This window comes from Chelonia mydas, chromosome 7 (genome assembly GCF_015237465.2).
Source record: "Chelonia mydas isolate rCheMyd1 chromosome 7, rCheMyd1.pri.v2, whole genome shotgun sequence".
Taxonomy (NCBI): domain Eukaryota; kingdom Metazoa; phylum Chordata; order Testudines; family Cheloniidae; genus Chelonia; species Chelonia mydas.
The window spans coordinates 89,190,111-89,212,429 of NC_057853.1; the positions used below are offsets into that span (position 1 = coordinate 89,190,111).

At 41.1% G+C, this 22,319-nt stretch overlaps 1 protein-coding gene across 10 annotated transcripts in view; it reads right to left on the reverse strand.

Annotated features, from left to right (window-relative positions):
* The window catches only part of RNLS (renalase, FAD dependent amine oxidase), a 146,951-nt gene that overhangs the window by 27,084 nt on the left and 97,548 nt on the right, over positions 1 to 22,319 (reverse strand). For 5 of the 10 annotated variants that reach the window (XR_005226312.2, XM_037905718.2, XM_037905716.2 and 2 more), the window contains 2 exons: positions 8,559 to 8,732; positions 314 to 365 (listed from right to left, as the gene is read on the reverse strand). Coding sequence is in view for 9 of the 10 variants with exons in the window: in XM_037905718.2 (XP_037761646.1) it covers positions 314 to 365; positions 8,559 to 8,732 (226 nt within the window). In the remaining variant the exon portion in view is untranslated. The remainder of the gene's footprint in view (positions 1 to 313; positions 366 to 8,558; positions 8,733 to 22,319) is intronic. The other 5 variants (XM_037905720.2, XM_037905722.2, XM_043550742.1 and 2 more) reach the window with 1 other exon arrangement.

A 22,319-nucleotide genomic window follows, 5' to 3' on the forward strand; every position in this document is an offset into this window, starting at 1 on the left:
TTCTGTTATCTTTAAAAATAAAACAAAGAATGTTGGTCCAGAAATTCTATCAAGTCAGGCTGTATAATCATTCAATTTAGAAGAAAATTTAGAGCTTTCAAGATAGCAGCAATCTGTGATCAGTGTGGTGATGTTTGTTACGAGATGTGCCCGAAAGCTTCTGGCAAACTGTATCTTTAGCTCAGCTAAAAAGTGGAGTTCAGGAATATTCAAAGTTTAGTGCTCTATTGGCAGATGGCAAATAGTCCGACAACATTACAATGGTGCTTGGCACAGGGTCAGTCTCTACATATTTTGTGACCTGAGAACTTACCTTTGATTCTGGGATGCCTCAGTCTTGAGATCAGAGAAGCTGAAAACTATACCTTTTATGAAGAGAAGGAAGAAATGGAAAATGGTAGATTTAAAAAGCAGCAGCAGGTTCAGAAGACAAAGGCCTAAAAACAGTGAGATATTCTAGCTTGTGAGCTGTTTTAATTATACAAGAGAATATTGGGTGAACATCTTGAATTCCTTTCCTCTCTGTTCTGAATTTTGATCAGGTTAGTGCTGAGTGCCCATGCAAAAGAACAAGGAACGTCTGTACTCTTTAGTCCTGTGTAAGATAAGGTCAGGATTTGACCCTGTGTGAAGGACCCTATAGTTGTTTCAAATAGCTGTTGAAGTGAGTATTGGGCAGTCCTCACAGAGAAGAGGCCAACGTTTCTGTAAAAATAAAATAAAAGCCAGCTGTATTTGTCCAAAGATAATTATACACCCTGAGAGAATGTTATGTGCTTGGCCTGAACTGGTGATCACTATTCAGTTCCTATGCTAAAAAGATCCGACACCGACAAAACATTACCACATTAACACCCTTGTTCTGCCTCCACAGAGGCGCCAAGGACTGAATGTACAGAGAACATCCTCACTCTTAGAAGTGGTCGCGCTGGCTCCTGACTGAAGCACGTTTGTGGGGAGTGTGAGAAAACTTGTACAACAGCCTGTGTTTGCTGTATCTGCTGTGTGGTTTAGAGAGAAGACTCAATAACTTTCAACAAAACAAAAGCCACTGTGAGCTCTGAAACAACTAATAGCCACACCCTAACTTCTGGCTTTAGCAAAACAGAAGAAATTACTTCCGTGTAATCACTAAGGTGTCCAACAATATGGAAGTCCAGAAAAATATTCCCACTGTTTCTAACACCGGTTCAGCTGAACAATACCACAACTAGAAGGAACAACACTGCGGCCTGGGGAGTGAGGCCCATTTTCACCACTTGTTTGGTTATACCTGTTTCCCAGCAGGTTTAGTAAATCAGTGGCAAAAACTGTTCTGGTCACCAGAGTACTGTCTATACTGGGAATCCCACCATTATTAACAGGGGTTGCTGGGAATTTTTTGGTAAGTCTCTTCCTCATATCAGTAGCCAAAGGGACTTATAAACCTCAGTTTGCAACTGGAACATCTTTATTTATAAGGCTGCCATAAGAACAGTGTCATCTTTCAGAGAGGAAAATCTACCAGGTTTTTTTCCCCTCATGTTCCAGGGAAGTGGAGGATACCAGTGTCACAAAACCTGGAATTAGAAGAGAAGATTTAAAAAGGAAAGATATTGTTTCCTGGTGGGTAGATTTTGATGGCAGTTAATGTGAGGCATGGAGTACTTTCTTACATTATCCAAAAAATCCAATTTGTCTGTGAAGAGTTGGGGGTGGGATTTTGCTTTCTGTTAGGCAAAATAAGCTATTAAAGCTAGGCAGACAACTGACAAAGGAGAGCATAAATGCCACTCTGTGCCAATAGCAGCAGAGAATCTGGGGCTAAAGTGGAATGGCCTCACTTGTTCCTTGAAACCTTGGGATACGGCTGAACTGCCTCACTATTTCCAGGAAGGGAAGAACAGTCCAATTCCTCAGACTAGAAGAGAGGTCAGGATCTAGATTTAATAAAATTACATCTAAACTAAAAATAACTAATAAAATTCTAGACCCTAAAAGAAAGAGGAAAAATACACAGAATTTCCTCCAAAATGTCAGTATTAATGGAATCTATTTTATGGGTTGGTAAAAGAACAGACTGATCTTGAATGTCTCTTAAAAATTCCCATGGTTTGCAGAGGTTCTTTATTCTGCATGGTATCACTGTAATGTACGTACGTCTTAGAAGAACTCACGTAAGAGGAGTATGAGCAGTATTAGATTTCTGATCTAGTATTTCTTTATCCTCATGATTGTTTCTGACTGGCTTCATAATAAGGAGGCAGACTAGGTATGGGATTATCAAGGAAATCCACATGTAATAAGCTGTAGACTCTTCCATGAGACAAAGCTTTAGCTGTTGCCTATTCCTAAAACTGCTCCATCAGTACTGAGGGATAAAGGAGTCTTCCCTTTACAATGTAAAAAGGATACTTAAGAATTATGCTGAGCCTGAAACCACGAAAATGTGTTTCCTCTTCCTTTTAAATTATATAATGACATAGCTGATTAAATAAGAGAACGGAACTTGCTACCTTTTGTATGTCATCTGTCTTTATTCCTATAGAATGTAAAGATTCTGCAGTCTTACAAATATGATTTTTGGAATAATTTTGCTGAAGAATTCCCATGGTCCCTTATAAATATTAATGGAATTTTTAAAACAGCCTATTGTCTAACTCTTTAATATACATACATACTATGCAGAGAAGTTAATATACAATAGAAGTAGGATCTTTTCATGACGCAGTGTTCAAGAACACTACATCTGCAGGTATGAGTCTCATTAAAAAACAGTGGGTCAGCTCCTCAGCTGGTGTATATAGGTGAGACTCCATTGAGGTTACTGACTGAGCATACTCCATGTAGATACTGGGAATGGCACAATCAATGAATAATCGTTACTATTGATTTTTCTGTTTTATAATATAAATCAGGAAGGTGAGACAGCTGAAGTACCTGATACTGTGGTTGTTAAGGAGCTAGAATCCTCAAGTGAGAGTGAGGATATGTAACAGTTGCATTTTAAAACCCTGTACAGATTTTACAAATGCAGGGCTTGGTACAGCCCTGTGGGCGCCACGGGATTTAGTCTGCATCCTCTGAGTCCCCAGGGCCTTTATGGTGGAGGTTGCCCATGGAAACCACAGAATCAGTGCACCTCCTGGATGCCATGGCCTACCCACTCCCTGTCTGACTCGGCCCATTGTGGGTTGTGCTTGCCATCTTCTGACCCACCAGAGTAGGAGTTGGAGTCAGCTTGTGTTGACGTATCCCCCATCGGAGCAGACTTGCTATTACTAGGCCACAGGGTTCCTCTGGTAGAGTAAATTAGGCCAACACTGAAAACTGCACAGAATAATTTATCATCAAAGAAATCCAGAGCCTTTCGTTTTGCTCCTGAATCAGAGTATTCAAACTGTATCAATTAGTCTCTATTTACAGAGCCAAGTTCTGCCCTCACCTATGCACCTGCACAACCAACTGATGCCAACAACGTTGCATAGCTGTGAGATGAAGTTTGGTCTTATAGTAGCTGTGTGTAGTAGATTCAAAGGGAATGTTTTCCTTGAGGGGAGTGGTTGGAATTTCTTTCTCAATGACATACTATAAGTGGGATGGGACAGACACTGCTCCCTCCTCTTTGTTAGCAAAGTCCCCTACCCTATAGGAACAGGGATTTGGGGAACCAAAGCAAGAGCAGCTCTCCTTTGCAGAGAGGGAATACACTAGCCATTGAGTTTTACAACCTCTGGGCCACTATAGCGGCTTCAGAGCTGCTCCAGTGGAGGATTCCTTCCCCACCTGTCCCCTGTGAAGATCCCCAGCACACAGTGAAGTCAAGAGTTAGCTATTTAGATCCCTTTGCAGGATCAAGTCTTATAATGTAACTCAGAGTGGGGAGCAGCACCTCAATACTGTACATTATTTTATACAGCTAGTGGGTCTCCTAGCAATGATACACTTTAATGACCTGCATCTTCTGTACAGTAAATACAACATAAAATATTTATTTACCTGATCAATAGAGAGTGGTAAGCAATGCCTATGTGAAAGCACAGTAATGCCATGAGTGAACATCATATTCCTTAAAATGAACAAAATTACTATTCCTGTATTATTTCTTGGCTTACGTCTCATCTGCCAATCTGAGACAACTGACTAGCTTTGATAACAAACGGCATCCTATCATGATTTTAGTAACAGTAAATTGTTCACTTTTTATTTGGAAATCTCACCAGCAAAAAGTCAAACCACCACTATAAAGTTCTATTTATTTCTTTTTCCTTATCTGATGTCATTTGCTAGATGAGTCAAAGTGATAATTACCAAGTCTTGTGTAAACAAAAAAAGAAAAGGTTGGTACTTCTGAAACGAGCAATAGAATGTAACAGCTATAAATAACCTTGTCTTTGTGCAGACGGTGTACGCATATATCTATTTTAGCAACATCTATTACTTTGAAAAATAACTGAGATTCCCATAACAGAAGGCTGTAGTGCTTTTCAAGGCTGCAGTTCTGTGTTGTTTACCAATAAGTTTTCATTGGCAATGTAAAACCCAGATAATATAAAATCTTTGCTTAACTTATTGTGTATACATTATCATACATAAAAGTAGTGGGGCACTTTCCCCCCCCCCCATGTTTTGTTTGTATCTTAATATTTGCCACCTTTTGTGTGTGTGTGCTTAAGCAACTATTTCTTACTTAAACACAATGTACGCCTATTAAGGCTGCAGTAAGAGAAAAATGAAAGTGTAAACTATTTATATATATACTAAAACTAATCAAAGAAAACTTTGTAAAACAGTGTTTCAGTTACTATACTGCTAATATAAGTAAACTACACATTGAATGCTACTTGTGTGTGTAAAAAGAAAAGGAGGACTTGTGGCACCTTAGAGACTAACCAATTTATTTGAGCATGAGCTTTCGTGAGCTACAGCTCACTTCATCGGATGCATACTGTGGAAATTGCAGAAGACATTATATACACAGACACCATGAAACAATACCTCCTCCCACCCCACTCTCCTGCTGGTAATAGCTTATCTAAAGTGATCATCAAGTTGGGCCATTTCCAGCACAAATCCAGGTTTTCTCACCCTCCGCCCCCTCACAGACAAACTCACTCTCTTGCTGGTAACAGCCCATCCAAAGTGACCACTCTCTTCACAATGTGTATGATAATCAAGGTGGGCCATTTCCTGCCGAAATCCAGGTTCTCTCACCCCCTCACCCCCCTCCAAAAACCACACACACAAACTCACTCTCCTGCTGGCAATAGCCTATCCAAAGTGACCACTCTCCTTACAACCTGCATGAAAATCAAAGTGGGCCATTTCCAGCACAAATCCAGGTTTTCTCACTCCCCCACCCCCATACACACACAAACTCACTCTCCTGCTGGTAATAGCTCATCCGAAGTGACCACTCCCCCTACAATGTGCATGATAATCAAGGTGGGCCATTTCCAGCACAAATCCAGGTTTTCTCACCTCAACCCCCCCCCCCCGCCCCCACAAACTCACTCTCCTGCTGGCAATAGCTCATCCAAACTGACCACTCTCCCCACACTGTGCATGATAATCAAGGTGGGCCACTTCCAGCATAAATCCAAGTTTAACCAGAACGTCGGGGGGGGGGGGGGGGGAGGAAAAAACAAGGGGAAATAGGCTACCTTGCATAATGACTTAACCACTCCCAGTCTCTATTTAAGCCTAAATTAATAGTATCCAATTTGCAAATGAATTGTGTGTGTGTAATTATACATATTCCCGTAACATTAGGAGTTGTGTATAAAGAAACAAGAATCTCTCCTTGACAGTTTACTTGTGCTATTCAGATGTTTATATTTTTATTTATTAAAATATCCTTAATAAACAGAGCAAGGGCATGTCTTTCAAACCTCCCATGCTATGCAGGAGCGCCCACCATCAGAAATATTTCTCTTTCCTTGCTAACATGCATTATTCTCCCACTCCACGACTAGTTTTCTTGGAACAAAGTTTAATTTTCTAAAATTCAAGTTAACAAGGAACCGAGTACAAAAGAGAGGGCTGGCTGGCTCTTTATATGTTGTAATGAGGCCTTGTGGGAGGCAGTTCATCTGCAATTGCTGGTCCTCAGCTTGTTCAAACCCTGCAGCAGCTAGGCAGTTCATTTTTCTTGAGAAATTGCACTTTCCTGGAGAATTTATCATCATGATACTTTGGAGCCTACACTACCAGGTGGAAAGAGTGTGTCATCTTGAATATATAAATTTTGATGATCTTTAGTAACATATTAATATGTCCAAAACACTTGCTACACAGTTGGTTAATTGTGCCATCAATAACCAGCACCATCAGTCAGTATGCCTGGGGCAGTACGAGTCACTGGCTAAAACAAAACCTGAAAAAGACGCCAAGTGATTTTGGTGGGAAAAGGGAAATACTTAGAAACGATGGCCCAAACTACATCATCACCCTCAGTTTGGGGACACACACTCTCTGATCTTCAAGGTGATGCAACAGGAACAAGAAATGCCTGTGATCATCCCCAGTGGCCAAGTGGGGACCTGGCCACATCAAAATAGAAGTTTCTCACCTCCAAGCCCGACTATCACAATTAGCTACTGTAAATGTGAGGACGGAAGAGAAAACCAGGAAGTTTGAGCATGCAACGGCAGCACAGCAAGACTTAAGCATATCACTTGGGAACTTGTTATGTTACATTGGCTCCTTGTTCATTACTGGATTCAGGTCAAGGTCCAGATGGTGATCTTTAATGATCTCACATGAGCTGCCCCTGGGATATCTCAGGAATGGCCTCTCTCTCTGAGACCTACTTGACAGCTGTATTATTTGGGGATGCTGGAGTTAGAAAACAGGGTGAAAACTATATAAGCAGGAGGCAAGCCTTTCCAGGCAGCTGGTCCATAGCTGTACCCTTACACCAGTAAGTAGAACAACCTCAGGTTTTCTTGCTGCCTGAGGGAAATATGAGATCATCTCATTGCCACAGCTTTCCCACAATAATAATGCTAAAGAATGGCTTGCCTTACTTCTTAAAGATGGTAACTAATACAATAATAGTTTTAAAATTCCATTTATTTGGTATAATACAAGGAAAAATGAATTCAGTCTTTCTGATATGATTACTTTATAATTTTGTTGGTATTTGGGAAACCCTAGTGATGGGCACACCTGAGTACTTTCACAGTTAGATGCTGATCAGTGCATATACGAAGTATGAATTTAAACTCAATCAGTTCAGACTGAACAAGATAGATTAAAAAGAAATATTTCTAGGTTCATCTGCTTCAGTTCAGTTAATTAATACTACCTTGTACTTATATAGCAGCTGATCCTGAGAATCCTTACTCGCCCATGTTGTTCAGTAGTTCACAGCACTTTTTAGCACAAATATCCATGTGTTTTGCAAAAATGGATAGATTATTATTCCCATTTCACAGATAAAGTAACAGAAGTTCACTGACTTGTCAAGGTCACAGTGAGTCAGCGGCAGAGCTGGGAAGAGAAATTCAGATCTCCTTATTCCTAGCCCCATGCTCAGTCCACTAGACTATGGACGTGCCAGTTAGATTTTTGAAATAGTTGTGTAGTTGGGATGTTCTAAGAAACGCCACCAAATATAAGTGCAAGAGATTTAACCAAGGTAGTTAGAACCTCACTTCACTACAATGTAGTGATCACAAATTTATGCCAATTTTTATTTTCCAAGAATTTCAGCAATATAGGATTCACATTCTTCCCTTCCCCCGCAATAAAAAAACAGAACAAAAAACTCACCCAACATTCCCTCCCCCCCAAAAAAAGATTAATGGTTCACAAAATATACATATTAGAAAGTTGCCCATAGTTACTTTTAACATGATCCAAGAGTTGTAGTTCTCCCATGAGATTCTTGCTAACGATGATTAATAAGTACAGTGTAATATCTGTTTTTTGACTATCTTCAACAAAGAGATGAGAAGGGTAAGCCTCACAGAATGCCTGCTAAGCTCTTAAGCAGCACTCTGCAAAGTAGTCTTGTGAAGTAATACTGTATATACTGTAATCTCAAAGATTTTCCAGGATGAAAAAATAAACTAGCTAACACTGAATTAGACTGATCAGGCTTAATTATATAATTCATTAACAGTTCCAAGCATGCTCAATGGAAAGATCAAGAGTTGTAAAATAATAGATGATGGTAGATAATCTGGCATGTGCATGAATTAATGTTTAGTCTCTAAGGTGCCACAAGTACTTCTTTTCTTTTTGCGAATACAGACTAACACGGCTGCTACTCTGAAATAATAGAATGTACACTATTTCTTGGAATAGTAACATTTTGACGTTTTAAATCCTCTGACACTGTTTTCATAAATTCAGTAATACAAACCATGTGCTGGGTGATGATTTTCTGAAAACTTCCCTGGTTTCATAGTGCATTTTTATTACAGGCCAAATGTGACATTAAATTTTATCCCCTGTGGCTTGGAGTTAAATACTTGCTCTGTTCAGAATAGCAACACTCAATTAAACAGCATTTTTCATGATCTACACCCTCTATTGTTACTGTGTTTAAGGGAAATAATAGGAGCACTGACCTATATTGCGCTTCTTATTATCGATGGAGATGAAGCGTATGCAGGGATTATTGGTGATGTACTGTGCAGCCCAGGGGACATCAATCCACGTGCCAGCTTCATAAAAGAGTCCCAGAGCATAGCGAGAGGAGTAGCTCACAGATTCCAGTTGCTGCTTTTGACTTTCCTTAATTACTGTGGAAAAAAAAATTAGACAATCACTTTTCTCTCAAAGCATTAAACTTGTGAATACGATAGCTAAGCTGATTAATTTTTTCCTAAAACAGGACTAGGATACTCAGTCTGTTTATCACTTAATATTAAAAGCTAAAAGCTTCTTATTACTTTCTGCGAGATTTATCCAAACATTTTAGAGGTATGGTATTAAGTGCATCCTAGATAAACTCACTTTTTGTTAGTGGTTTATATCCTATTTATCCAGTAGCAGACACTGACTTAAAGCTTTTATGAGAGGAGCCTGATTGTGGAGCCCTTAGTTCTGGTGTACTCAGTGGGACTGCTCATGTGAGAAAATTAAAGTAGCCTATAAACTATTGGCTATGTGACTGCCTAAACAAAACGGTTGTACATAATTAACAAACCCTTTATCTAGGAACCCTTGAAACTTTGGAAAAAATAGTGATTTAGGTCCTGATTCTGCAGTCTATCCCATTTCAACAAAGCAATTTAGTTTAGGCTTAATTTTAGGGATTGGCTTACATTCTACTGATATCAGTGTTAATTATTACTGACTTCCATGGGATTTAAAGCAAACACTTAAAATTAAGCATGTGCTTAAGTGCTTTACTGGATTAGGCTTTAGGGCTCAGTCTTATAGGGGGGTAGATGAAAAGTGCACTGAACCACTGATAGGGCTACTGAGAATGGTGCTTTATTATTTATGATCCATAAGGTGAAATCAACTGAGAAGAATGGCTACTGCCAGGTGATGGGCCAGCAAGAACACGGGGTCCAGCACACAGCAGTGATCTTTACTGGCTAAGGAAGGTTATGTTTCAGGGGAACAATGGGAAGCGTTTTTGTCAGCGCTTGGTGCTCATGGCTGCCAATGCTTTATCTCTTCCAAGTGCAGCTCCAGAGCACACCCAAGCACCGCAATTCATGGTGAGCAATAGGAAGAACTGCAAACCCTAAAACAAAGGAATTGCTCTTAATCCATCTAGTTTAATGTCTTCTGTCCTCATCCTATTTTAACTCTTTATTCAAGCATACAAAATGATAAGCAATTTGATGAGCAATGGAGAATAAAGAGAAACAACTGAAATAGTTTTTAACTATTTAGCAGTAAGTGTACTTTGTGCAAAAGTCAAGATTTAAGATACCACCACCATAGAAAGGATAGAGAAAAATATCCAAAGGAATTTAAAATAAAATGTGATTCTTTTAGCTGTGTGTATTTTAAGCTTATTTAGAAGCTTTTAGTCCAATTCTAAATAAAAATTTTCTGTTACCAACTCTTCTCTTTTTCCATATTTATTAGTTTTGATTGATTTTCATAATTTTATAATCTTTATAAAATGGAGAAAATTTTTGTAGCAGCAGATGACAAACTTCAAAAATTATTGTTTCATCTGAGCAAACAGCAACAGTTACGCTATTTACTATGACAAATGCAGGGTTCATATTTTTGTACCACTAAAGTACATATTCAACAAGGTCTTTGAGACCTGAAGTTAGTAGATAATAAAGATGAAGCACAATTACGGGATATCAGAGTTCTCCTGTCATATGTGAAGCTTCTCCTTCCATTATTATGTTTTACAGATTCAATAACAAGAAGCCAGTCTAGGAGAGACAAAAGCCCAATTTTCAAAACACCTAGCTTTACACTGAATTACATCAAAAGCAAAATGATTAGCAATTTTTATTAAGGAATTATTAGGCATACTGAATACTTGTATCCAACTATAGTCCTTATAGTATAACCAATACCTAAGCAGCATAGCAACTGGATAATTAGTGACATTTCAGCAAGAGGGAGTAGATTGATTTTATTCTGTTCTTGTTAGTGACATACTCCTAGCAAAGCAATCTTCCTCCCGTAGTAATTAACATACAACAAATGGAAAAACGATGATGTGGCTGGCCTTGCCACTTGTGAGTAATGCTGCTGTCCCAAACTCCTAGCAATAAAATATTTAGAACACACCAGACCATCACATATTCTCTCTCTACACTTTATTGGGCTGAGGCAACAACTGTAGGATCCAGGATTATAAATCAGGACTTGTGAATCTGGTGATTTCATTCAAGAACCCCTGAATCAGGCAATGTCTGTCAGGAGCTGGAATACAATAATGTCAGGACAGAATTTCAGAAGCTGATGCACATTCTAAACTTGCTCAGCTTGGTTGATCACTTCTCCCCTCTATGTGCAACAATTTCCAGTGTGTACAATTCTTACTAAATAAACCCCCACAAACCTGCAAATTATGCACACTACCAGTCCATGTTACTGTGTGTTTCCATTACTGTTACTCTCATCTTCTCCCTCTCTCCTGTCTACCCTGTCCACTCTTATGTCCACTCTGTAATTAGGTTATAACTCTTCGGGGCAAGAGCTATCTTTTAGAACTGTATATGTTTGTATAGCACCCACCCACTGGGACCCTGGATACTGACTGGAGCCTTGTGGTGCTACCATTATACAAATAATAATAATAATAATAATTAATAATTTATTATTTATCATTAATAATATAATAGTAGTAGTAAGTCTGGGAATTTTTAAGATAGTTTTGTCAAGTACCTTTTCTTTCTAGGCTCAAAAGATGAAGGTAGTCAAAGCAGACATCAAAATAAAATGTCTTCTTTTCTCTAAAGAGACAGCTGGGAGTTATCCCAACAAATCACTCTGCTTAAAACCATTGCAATTTGTGTGGTCTCTGTAGGGTAAGCAGCTTGTACAAACTTGCTTGCAATAAGTGTCAGTGTTTTCAGGAACCACTGTTACCAGAACCATTTCTAGTAGCTGTTCATGCAGCACCTGGTTGCAACAAAGACAGAGCAGCCTCTGCTAAATGCTCACTCCAGAGCAAAAAGAGATTACACTTGCCCAGCATTACCATTGTTGCGAGTCTTCACAATGAAAGAAATACCCCTACTCAAGCACCCTCAGGACACAGAGCTGTTCAGGGGCGACCTCCCCTCTGGAGACACTAGGACCCAGGGTGTGTCTCCTCTCCCAATACCACCATGTGGCCTTGGGGAAAGAAACACCGAGGAGGAGCCAGTCAGAGACCAAAGCTGGCAGGAGCAGCTGCAGAAGCAGCTTGAATAGGAACCAACAGATGCTGCTGATGTCCTCAGAGTATTTTCTACATTTTTTTACTGGACACTTTCTGACCTGTGTAGATTCGCTGTTAGCTCCAACCCTCTTCCTCCCCCTCCCTTCCAATCTGTTCACCTCAGACGCATTTCACAGCTTCCCTTCTTATTCCTCCTTCCTCTTCTCACCTGCTTTGGCACCCTCATTTCTCTGCCTTCCTTTGTCTTTCCATTTAGCTAATCCTCTCCTAACGAAAACAAACTCATGGAACTCATGTCACATTTGCTGCCATCATACTGTTCGCTCTGCTTGTGTATCCTATCACTCCTCAGGGCAGGGATTGTCTACCACTCTGGAAGTAGTCTACACTTGCAATCAGGAATGTTATTCCCAGCTTGCATTGACATACTTATGATAGCTCTCACTGAATTAGTGCATGAAAAATTGTAGTGGAGCCAGGCAACGGCGAGCAGCGGCATGGGCTAACTGTACTGAGTACATACCCATGGGCTTCGCCTCAGCATAGCTAACTTATGCCACCGTTGCCTGTGCTACCCTGGCTACGCTACTATTTTGAGTGTGGTAGCTCAATGAAGCTAGCGCGAGTATGTCAACAAGAGCTGAGAATCTCACCCCCTCCCCAGCTGCACGTGAAGCCATTCTCTCTGTTTCTACTGAGCTTAACACAACAGGGCCCCATTCTTGGCTGGTCCCTAGGCAGTAATATAAAAAAACCCCTATGAATAATAATGTTATAAGCCCCGAAGCCCTAGACCAGTGATTCTCAAATGTTTGTACTGGTGACCCCTTTCACATAGCAAGCCTCTGGTGCGACCCCCCGGCTCCCATAAATTAAAAACACTTTTTAATATATTAAACACCATTATAAATGCTGGATGCAAAGCGGGGTCTGGGGTGGCAGCTGACAGCTCGTGACCCCCCATGTAATAACCTCATGACCCCCTAAGGGGTCCTGACCCGCAGTTTGAGAACCCCTGCCTTAGACTGTACAGTGCTTACTACTGATGCCTGGTAGTGAAATAGGTCTTCGGCTCACAGCTGCTTGTGAACGCCAGATGTGAGCTCTGTGCTGGCATCTGCTGGTGAACAGGGGGAAATGACTGAATGGGCTGGGCCTCATTTGCATTTTGGTTAAGCAACAGTTTGGGGCATTCTGGTTAAAATACTGCTAAGTTTTGAGTCTGGGGCAATAAAATGCTATTGACTCTGTTGGGAAATGAAAAAAAAAGCTGACTGACACTAACTGTGCCTGTGGCCACCATGACCGACATTACAGTCAAGCACAGTTGGGTATGGAACCCTGAACCCCTATGAACAGTGACTACAAGGGGACAGTGACTCTGATTTTCTGCTGGGAGTTTTTTTCTGATAAGGATTTTGTGAAGGGTTCTAGGTACCACTGAGCATTCTCTAAAGAGCTGAGTTGGAACAGCTACAAAACAATGAAGGGCACAAAGCTGAGCTGGCTTTAAGATGATACATGAGCTGAAAGTGCCGAGATATCAGTAGCCTATCCAATAGACTCTGGTGTGGGCCTCCCTAGCTAGCAACTGAAGCTGAAGTGAGTTGATAGAGACCCCAGAGCAGTCCAGGTAGCAGTGACCTGCCAGAATCCTGGGATATCTCTGGCCCAGGACAATAAACTGTGAGTGGGGGAACTGGGGAGGAGGAAAGTGGCTAGAATGCATTAGTTACTCAGAAATGCAGGTGGAAGTCTGAGGCTGGAACTACTGTGAAGACACCCTAAGGCTGGGAGTCTTAACTCACAGAATTTGTTAATTAATTAATTGCTGGTTTTCCCATGTCTATTCTTTGTGTCCTCTCCACACCCAGGTGCCCCACCTGCATAAAGCTCTCTTTGTTTTAAATCCCTGGGTTCTATTCTTGCTAGGGGAGAAGAATTGTGCGTGGGGAAGTATCGCTCCTCAAGGGCACATAGGGTGATATACATCATTTTCTGGGTTTCCAGATGGGGAGCTCAAGCTGGTGTTATTTAAGTCTTTAGAGGGAAAACCTGCAACACTGAACCTGTCTCTTTTTGCTGCTGACAACCCCCGGCAGAAGGGTTACAATTATTCTAGTTGTGATCTGAAAAATATATAAAACTGCAAAATAAACATATAAGTAAATAAATATGAAACCTGAGTTTTTTTATCTAAAATATCACCGGAATATTGAGGCTAGTTTGACAGATGTCCTTGGCTCATTTTCTCTTTGGAAAAGATGTGTCTTCTAAACTTCCTGGTAAAACACTGCTCTGTGAGGGGCAACTGCCCTAGCACAAATAGAAAAAAATCTGCGAAGTACTGCAGGTAGAACAGCAAACCTCAATCTTAGGAACAAAGGAATTGCTACACTGGAACAAACCAGTGGACCTCTGAGTATCTTGTCAGCTGTTTCAGAGGAAGTTGTAGAAACTCTCTAGGGACAATTATGGGATAATCTGCCCAAGGTGGACATGGAGCTGCTATCTAAGAATGTGGCTATGGAATAATTTAATGACTGTTGTATGTGACCTGGTCAGCGAAGTAAAGGTCCTGTATGAATGCATTGGTTTAGCTTAATAAGGGTCTGTTGGAAAACAAGCAGGGAAGCAACACAATAAATCTAGATAAGCAACCTCCCAACAAACAGTTGGGGTATATAGTAGGACAATGGCCTATTTCCAGGCTCTAGTCCAAAGTTGCACAGCTGTTTTGCCAGTGCTGGGAGGTAAAAGGGCTATAAACAGTTAAAAAAGTGATTTCTTCCCCAAAGCAGGGGAGGAGAAATAGTTTGTGAGTTAAGGGAACAGACTACGCCACCTAGACCCTACAAGTATCAGAAGGTTTATAGGAAGCTTAGACCTGCCAGGATTCCTGGGTGGAAAATGGAAAGACACCTGATAAGCAAGATGTGTGTACAGACTGTTTCACTGTTTTAAGATTTGTTTTCTCTGAAATGCTTTTGTGCTAAACAAATAAGACTTCACTTTTAAGAAGGCTGCTTGGTCACTGTATTAGCCAGCTCCTGGTGGGACCAGAACAGCAGATACTGAACATAAGTCATCTCTGCTGAGTTAATCCTGCTTTGCACCTGGGGACTGCAGCTCAAGGCCCAGTCTGAAAGTGGGAAAATCATGTGATTCTATTCCAAGAGAGAGGCGATGGCTGAGACCAGGAGGAATCAGTGGTGTAGTTAGCCTGATAACTGTGATACTTCCATAAGGGAAGTTTCTTCCTTAGCCCTAGGTGTGAGAAGTTGGCAAATGTTCTGAAGTGTAAGGGTGTAGGTCTCGCCCAATTGTTTTAATCCTATCTAACATAACTGTGGATGTCCTCAATATCCATATAAATGTTCAATCCTATTTTGAATCCTACTGATGTAGTGGCAATGTGTTCCAAAGGTTAACTGTGCATTGTTGAAAAATATTTCCTTTTATCGTTTTTAAATTTGTTGTCTTTCAATTTAATTGAATGTCTTCTTTTTCTTGTATTACGATAAAGGGTAAATGAGTCCAATTCACCTTCTTTGTATCTTTATTATCCTCATTCGAATTTTTAAATCTAAATTCTTAAATTGCCATCAGAGGTGCTAAACTATAAACCTTCCATATAAGGGCTTGTGGCAAGCAAAGAAAAAAATTCACAGATTAGATACCTTCCTTGTAAAACAAACTTTGTATAGCAGGCAGGAATCTATATTGCAGCAAAGTTATTTAACAAAGTTTTTCATAGCTTACAATAAAGTACACAAGTGCAGTCATGTTAAGTGATACATTCTTGTCTTGAAACTCCCAACGACAAACCCACGTACCATATGTGAAGATAATGGTATGGCGTGAAATACACAGGAAAAAGTACATTTAGAGTTAAGGCTTTTACTCTGTATTTAACTTGTCCAATTTAACATAGCTATTGCAAGGATCTCATAAGAGTGTCTGATTTTATGTCTCATAGAGTCTGTTTTTATACTGAGGACACCAGGTTGAAATAAGGAAAGGGTAAGTGCCTTAGCTTTGAATTTCTTTACTTATATTGGTTTAAATCCGAACTGGATTGTTGTTTTAATGTTTCTGAAACCATAACATAACTAATATTTTTTTCATTCTAACAACAATGGTTAAGATAATTTTAATAACATTTTGGAAAAAGAAACCACCCTTGCTTTCAGACCATGAACTTGTACAGGGTACAAGATTCAGCTTCTAGAGATTTTTTAAAAGCAACTTTTATTAAATCCTGGAAATCAAGGTTTACAATGGAAAATACCACAACACCTTAACTACACCAACACTAGTGGATGCCATTATAATCAATATACTCTAGTAATTAAATTACATCAAAGCAAGGAAGTATGTGTACTCCATTTGTTTTTTCACCAGACCCTGACAGAGGGCTGGTTTATTACTTATTTATAACATTCAATAAATACAATATGTGCTTTTTATTTGCTGTTCCAATGCTGTAATGTTTGTCTCACTACCTCTGTGGGCATGGGGGTGGGGGACAAGAATCTAGGGCTCACACCAGGGCCAAAAGCAAAGCAGGAAAGCCAAGCGTCCAGCTGTCAGTCCAGGATCTCAGGAGTGAGCTCAGTTCTCTACCAGCTTAGAAATCAGGGAAGCAAAAAGGGAGGCCAAGAGTCAGTCTGGAAGTTTAGCTTCTGTCCAAAGGGACAGGGAGGCCAGAATCCTAGCCACAGGCTATAGAGATTATCTGGAATCTCAGCTGCTCAGGAGCCAGGAAGCTGTCAGCTCAACTATCAGCCTGGCACAGAGTTCAGGGGCTGTGGCATGATTAGGATTTGCAATTTTGAGTGTGTGGAGAAGTAAAGAGGTCCCTCTGAAATTGTATGTGGAGCCCATCTGCTATACTGTTTTGTAGCACATTTTAAAAAGAGACAGAGAAGGGATACACTCTGCCTGTCTGAGGGGCCAACAAACAGATATATTACTTAAACACATGAAGTTCAAGGGATCTTAGCTGTTCTTCAGTCTGACTGGGACTAAGAACATTGCTGAGAACAACTTCACTTTCCAGAAAGGACTGAGCAAACAGCACCTCTGTTGTGGATACTAAAGTATTGCATAAGAGTATTCAGCTAAATAGTAGTGAAATAAATGCTAATGGTGTACTAGGCAGTTAGAAGAAAGGAGTGGAATGGTTCAAATGCGAGATTAGAAATCTCCAAAATGACAGGATGGGTAAAAGACACAGAAATCCATACAGACCATCTTACTATCATAAATTTCTGCCACAATGTAATATGAGCCTCCTTATACACCATTTTGTAAATATACAAGTATTGGTCAGGGCTAGGCAAAGTAAGAAAAGACCATGTTTAGAAAGCAAGGAAAAAAGGTGCTGAGGTTAAAATAGTACTTTTTGGGGAAAGTTTTGTGGCCCCTAATTTTGCGCTTGTAAAAATTGTGTGAATTCCTGTCTGCATATCAAATCTGCAAACAATCTACCCAGTCTGTGTGCAAATGCAGTTCTTGCATGTGCAGAAAAATATATGGGCAAATTTGTGTGTAGATGTTGATCTGAGGTCAGTTGAAAATTTGTCCCTTTCCAGGGATGAGTGGGAAAGTATTACAGTTTTGTTTGACTGTCATGTGAGAGTTGGATATTTTCCAAGTTGCTGGGCATCAATATCTCTAGAGCTGATTTTAATGGCATTGAAAATATAAGAATACACTGGATAATAGCTCTATGGAAATATCAGATATGTAAATATTATAGTTTGTGTTATAATTACAGTGACAGTTGCTGTATAATCTTGAAAATCTTTTCTATAAACCATGATAATTTAGAATCTAAAAGCTATTTACTATTTACCTACTACAAGAACAAATAAATTGCAGCTCTGTTTTAAGATGAGTCACAGCCGGCAAGGAATGTGAGACCACAAGAAGGGGTTCTTCAAATATGTCCGAAAAACAAGAAAGATCAAGGACGGTGTGGGTCCGCTGCTCAATGGAGAAGGTGAACTGGTAACGGAAGATGATAGGAAGGCAGAGCTGATCAATGCCTACTTTGCTTCAGTCTTCTCACAAAAAAATAACGTGTGACCGGATAACTAGCAAAGTTACCACAGACAATAAATAGGAAGGGATGCAGATTGGGATAAGCAAAGAACACATCAGAGATCTTCTGACCAATTTGAATGAATTCAAATCAGCGAGACCGGATACTATCCACCTGAGGGCACTGATGGAATTAGCTGAGGAAATCTCAGAGGTTCCAGGAGACTGAAGAGGGCTAATGCAGTGCTCAGCTTTAAAAAGGGGGAAAAGGAGGAGGAGGGGGCCGTGCCTGCGGACAGTCGACGTAAACAAAATGTCTCGCGGCCCGCCAGAGGATTGCCGTGATGGGCCGAGTGCTGAAGATTGCCGGCCCCTGGTCAGCACAACAAACCCTGCATCTTGGCAGAAGATTAGATTAGATCAGGGGTTCTCAACCTTTTTTCTTTCTGAGGCCGCCACAAAATGCTATAAAAACTCCATGGCCCACTTGTGCCACAACTGTTTTTCTGCATTTCCAGTACATTAAAAGCTGTATTAAATGGATAGTTACACAAATACACATACACACACACACACACATACATATAAAAGGACAATATAGCTACAAATATAAAAAAAACTGATTTTTTTTTTTACTCAGTGTGAAATTTGTTGCTGGTGCTGATCAACAATTCTGTCAAGACATGGGCGTATGTTTGACAAGCACACGTGCATGTCATGGTCAGTGTTCATCCTGGTTCAGTACTTTGTTTTCAGTGATGTCATGGCTGAAAATCCGGCTTCGCATAAGTAGGTGGTACTAAAGGGGATCAAAACTTTCCGTGCTGCAGAAGAAGCAGTGATGTATGCATTGGAACACTCGCATCAAAATGTCTCCAGATGAACCTGATTCCGAGGGATCTGTCTGATGAATGTCAATGAACTCTTCTAACAGTTTTGATGGGACATTGGGTGGACAACTTACTTCAATTTTCTCACTAATGGGGTTTGTAGTCCCCATGTGTGTAGCAGCTTGTTCTGTTGTGAGTTTGGGAAAATAACCATTAAATTTGTTAAGCAGACCAGACAGATGCACTGCTAGCTGAGGTTTAATTATGTCAAAGTCCATGTTTCATTCCTGAATGAAAGAATGTAAGAGCTCAAATATATCAGTAATGCTCCCACAGAACTTTCCAGAGCTGTAGTTTTCTTCTGAATGCCACAATTCTTTCATGCTGGGCAATAAAATTAGTGTTTCCACCTTGCACAGTTTTATTCACCTTATTCATTTCCCTGAATATGTCTGTGAGGTAACCCAGTTTTGTCAACCACACATCATCTTTCAGCACTTCGGCAAGTTCAGGTTTCTTATCCACTAAGAAAGTACATAATGCTTCCTTGAGATGAAATGTACGGACAAGCATTCTGCCTCGAGATATGCATACAGAGGTGAGATGGCTGAGCAAGAAATGGAGCTCTGCACTCACTTCCTCACAAGGTGCAGCAAAACACTTGGAGTTTGTTGCTCGGGATTTCATAAAATTAATGAGTGCTACCGCTGTGTTCAGAACACTGTAAAGACCTGGTTCAATATCTCTTGCAGCTAGTGCCTCTTGATGTAAAAAGCAGTGCATCCAAATAGTGCAAGGTGCAACAGCTTTTATTTTTTGCACAACACCAGAATGCTTTCCAGTCATTGCTGCAGCTCCAGCAGTTCAGACCCCGAAGCAATTAGTCCAGCTGATTTCTGCTGAAATCCTAAAACCATCTAACAGTTTGAAAATGTCATGACTTTGATGTTGTCTTGAGCTCTCTGGAAAACAAAAACTCTTCCTTTATTTCCTTATGCCACATATACCAAACTTAGGCAAGTAAATGGGACGTTTTCAAAATGTGTGGGGATTCATTTAGTTGTATAGCAAAATCCTTGTCATGCGGCCGATCAATACACTGAGAAACTATGTCTTCTGACATAGAAGTGATCCATCAGTTGACAGTGTCATTTGATATCAGTACTTTTGTCAGTACCTTGGCCTTCTCTCCAAACACTTCCTTGTTATTTCAATAGCACATGACATTATCAAAGTCTCAGCAATGGTATGCAATTTTTTTGTTTTAGCAATTTTCTGTGCCACTATGTAGGATGAACTCTCAAACTTTTTATCGGCAGTAGTTGTGGATTTCATTACTGCTTTAGTATCAAGCTGTTCCTTGGCCTTTCACTCAAAAAATGAATGGTCTTATCCTAATAGATTTCATGCTTGTAATTGAATTTCTCTGCAATCTGGAGGGTTTCAAACATTCATTGGACAGTACTTGTGCACAAATTACACACTGCAGTTGAGGTGTATCTCCACTTCCAGAACAAATAAAGCCAAAATTCAAATAGCTGTCTTCATATTTCCAAAATGTTGCTAAGTTAATAAGGGCTTTGTTTCTTACTCACATCACCTACTCGGTATTCTTCAGCCTTCCGGTGGTTGAACTTATTGAAGGAAGTTTGGTATCAATTCTCTGTGGGCTTTGTTGTTTTGAAGCTGATGGCCGAATTAACAAGTTATCCATCTCTGATATTTTTTGTCTACGCTCATAACAATTTCCCCTGTGCTCTGTAACTTGTCCTGCTTCTGCTGAAATTGCTCCTTTACATCCAGTAAATGGAGCTATGTAACCTGCGAGGCTGGTGTTACTGGGACCAGGGCAGAAACCAAGGAGTGAGCTCTCGCATGCAAGGTTTTTTGGGGGCAGAGCCAGGGCTGGGCTGGAAGGTGGTGAGACTGACTGACACGTTGGGTGGCCCCCACCCTCGGGGCTCACCTGTAAGCCTGAGCCCCACCTCCTGGGGATGAAACCGGGGCATGGGCTTGGGCTTCAGCCCTGTGGGGAGGTGGGGCTTCTGCACGAGGGGGGCGCCAGGGCTCAGGGCTTCAGCCCCCTGCTCCCAGCTTCAGCACTGCAGCTCCCTGCTTTAGCTCCATGAAGGCACCAGGGCTCATGGCTTTAGACCCACAGCAGCACCGGGGCTCATGGCTCCAGGCTTCAGCCCTACAGCTCCTGGCTTTAGCCACGTGGGGACATCTGCGCTTGTGGCTTCAGCCACGCAGCTCCCAGCTTCAGCCCCCTGGGGTTTTTGCTAGGGCTCTGAGATTCAGACCTGCAGGTCCCGGCTTTAGCCCCATGGGGGAACTGGGGCTCGGGGTTTCAGTGCCGTGGCTCCCGGCTTCAGCCCTGAGGGGGTGCCGGGGCTCAGGCTTCAGCTTCAGGGCACTGCGGATCCGCTGAAAGGGCTGGTGGTCCCCCAGGGGGCTGCTGATCCCCGGTTGAGAACTGCTGGACTAGATGACCCTTGCAATCCCGTCTAACCCTACGATTCTAAGTTATAGTTCAAAACGATAATTTTGAGTAGTGATATGGTGTTAGGATACTGAGGGATTTTTTTTATATCTAGGGGGTTTTGTTATGAAAATATCACTCTTCTCAATTAGTATCTGTTTCTACTGGACGCTTTGCACTCAGTGACTATCTCATTTAATTCTGGTGGGAGTGCTGTTAGATATTGGCCCTGCTAGGGACTGTTGGTGCTGCTTTGGCAGTGCCAAAACTACCCCAACTGAGCAGCTGGGGATTCTCCTAGCATGGGGTGAAAGCCTAGATGGTACTATGCCAGTTCTAAGCCACTCGTTCCTTGCTGATGTTATATAAGTATGTTGGAGACATGGTCAGAGTGTGCTCTGGTGATCCCTGGTCATCACAGCAGCCCCAGGGAGCTGTTATAAGTAGATGGAAGTTAGAGCATCCTGAGGGCTGCTCTAACTTATATCTGGGGATGAGCCAATCCCTGACAGCCCAATGATCCCCCACTGAGCAGAATTCTGATGCAGCTGAGGATTTACCCGTGATTTCTAATGTGGTTTCTTTAGTGTGTCTATATTAATTCCTACCTCAAACTATTCAGAAAAGAAACTGAAACTGTTATCTCTTAGATGGCTCAGTTGGAAACTGAGCCAAGCTGTTTGGAGATGAATTTATTCTGAAGAAGGAAATGGGATAGCATGGACCACCCCAAGTCAGAGAGCAATCTGATGTTCTTTGTCACACACCTAATTTTTTGACTCCTCGGTTCCTCCTTCAGGAAAATGAAACCAATCATGCTCATCTTGATCCCCTCATGTTAGCAGGGCAGCAGGAGGAAAGTTGCACTGCCACTGTTCTGTGATGCCCTCCCCCAGCTAACTAACCCCTGAGGGGCATTTGGAAAATGCTGTCACAGACCTGGCTTCAGGAAAATGTGTCCAGTTTTTAACTGATTTTAACGTGATGTTGCACGTCCTGCACTTGGATGGGCTAATCAGGAATGTAAAAAAGTAATTGATGTGCCTTGGTGCCCATTAGAGTTCCCAAACACTGGACTGGGACATCCCACTAAGGAGCACAGGTTTGAACAAATGAGAGGTCTTATGTAACATTTTATTTCTGAAGCTGTATA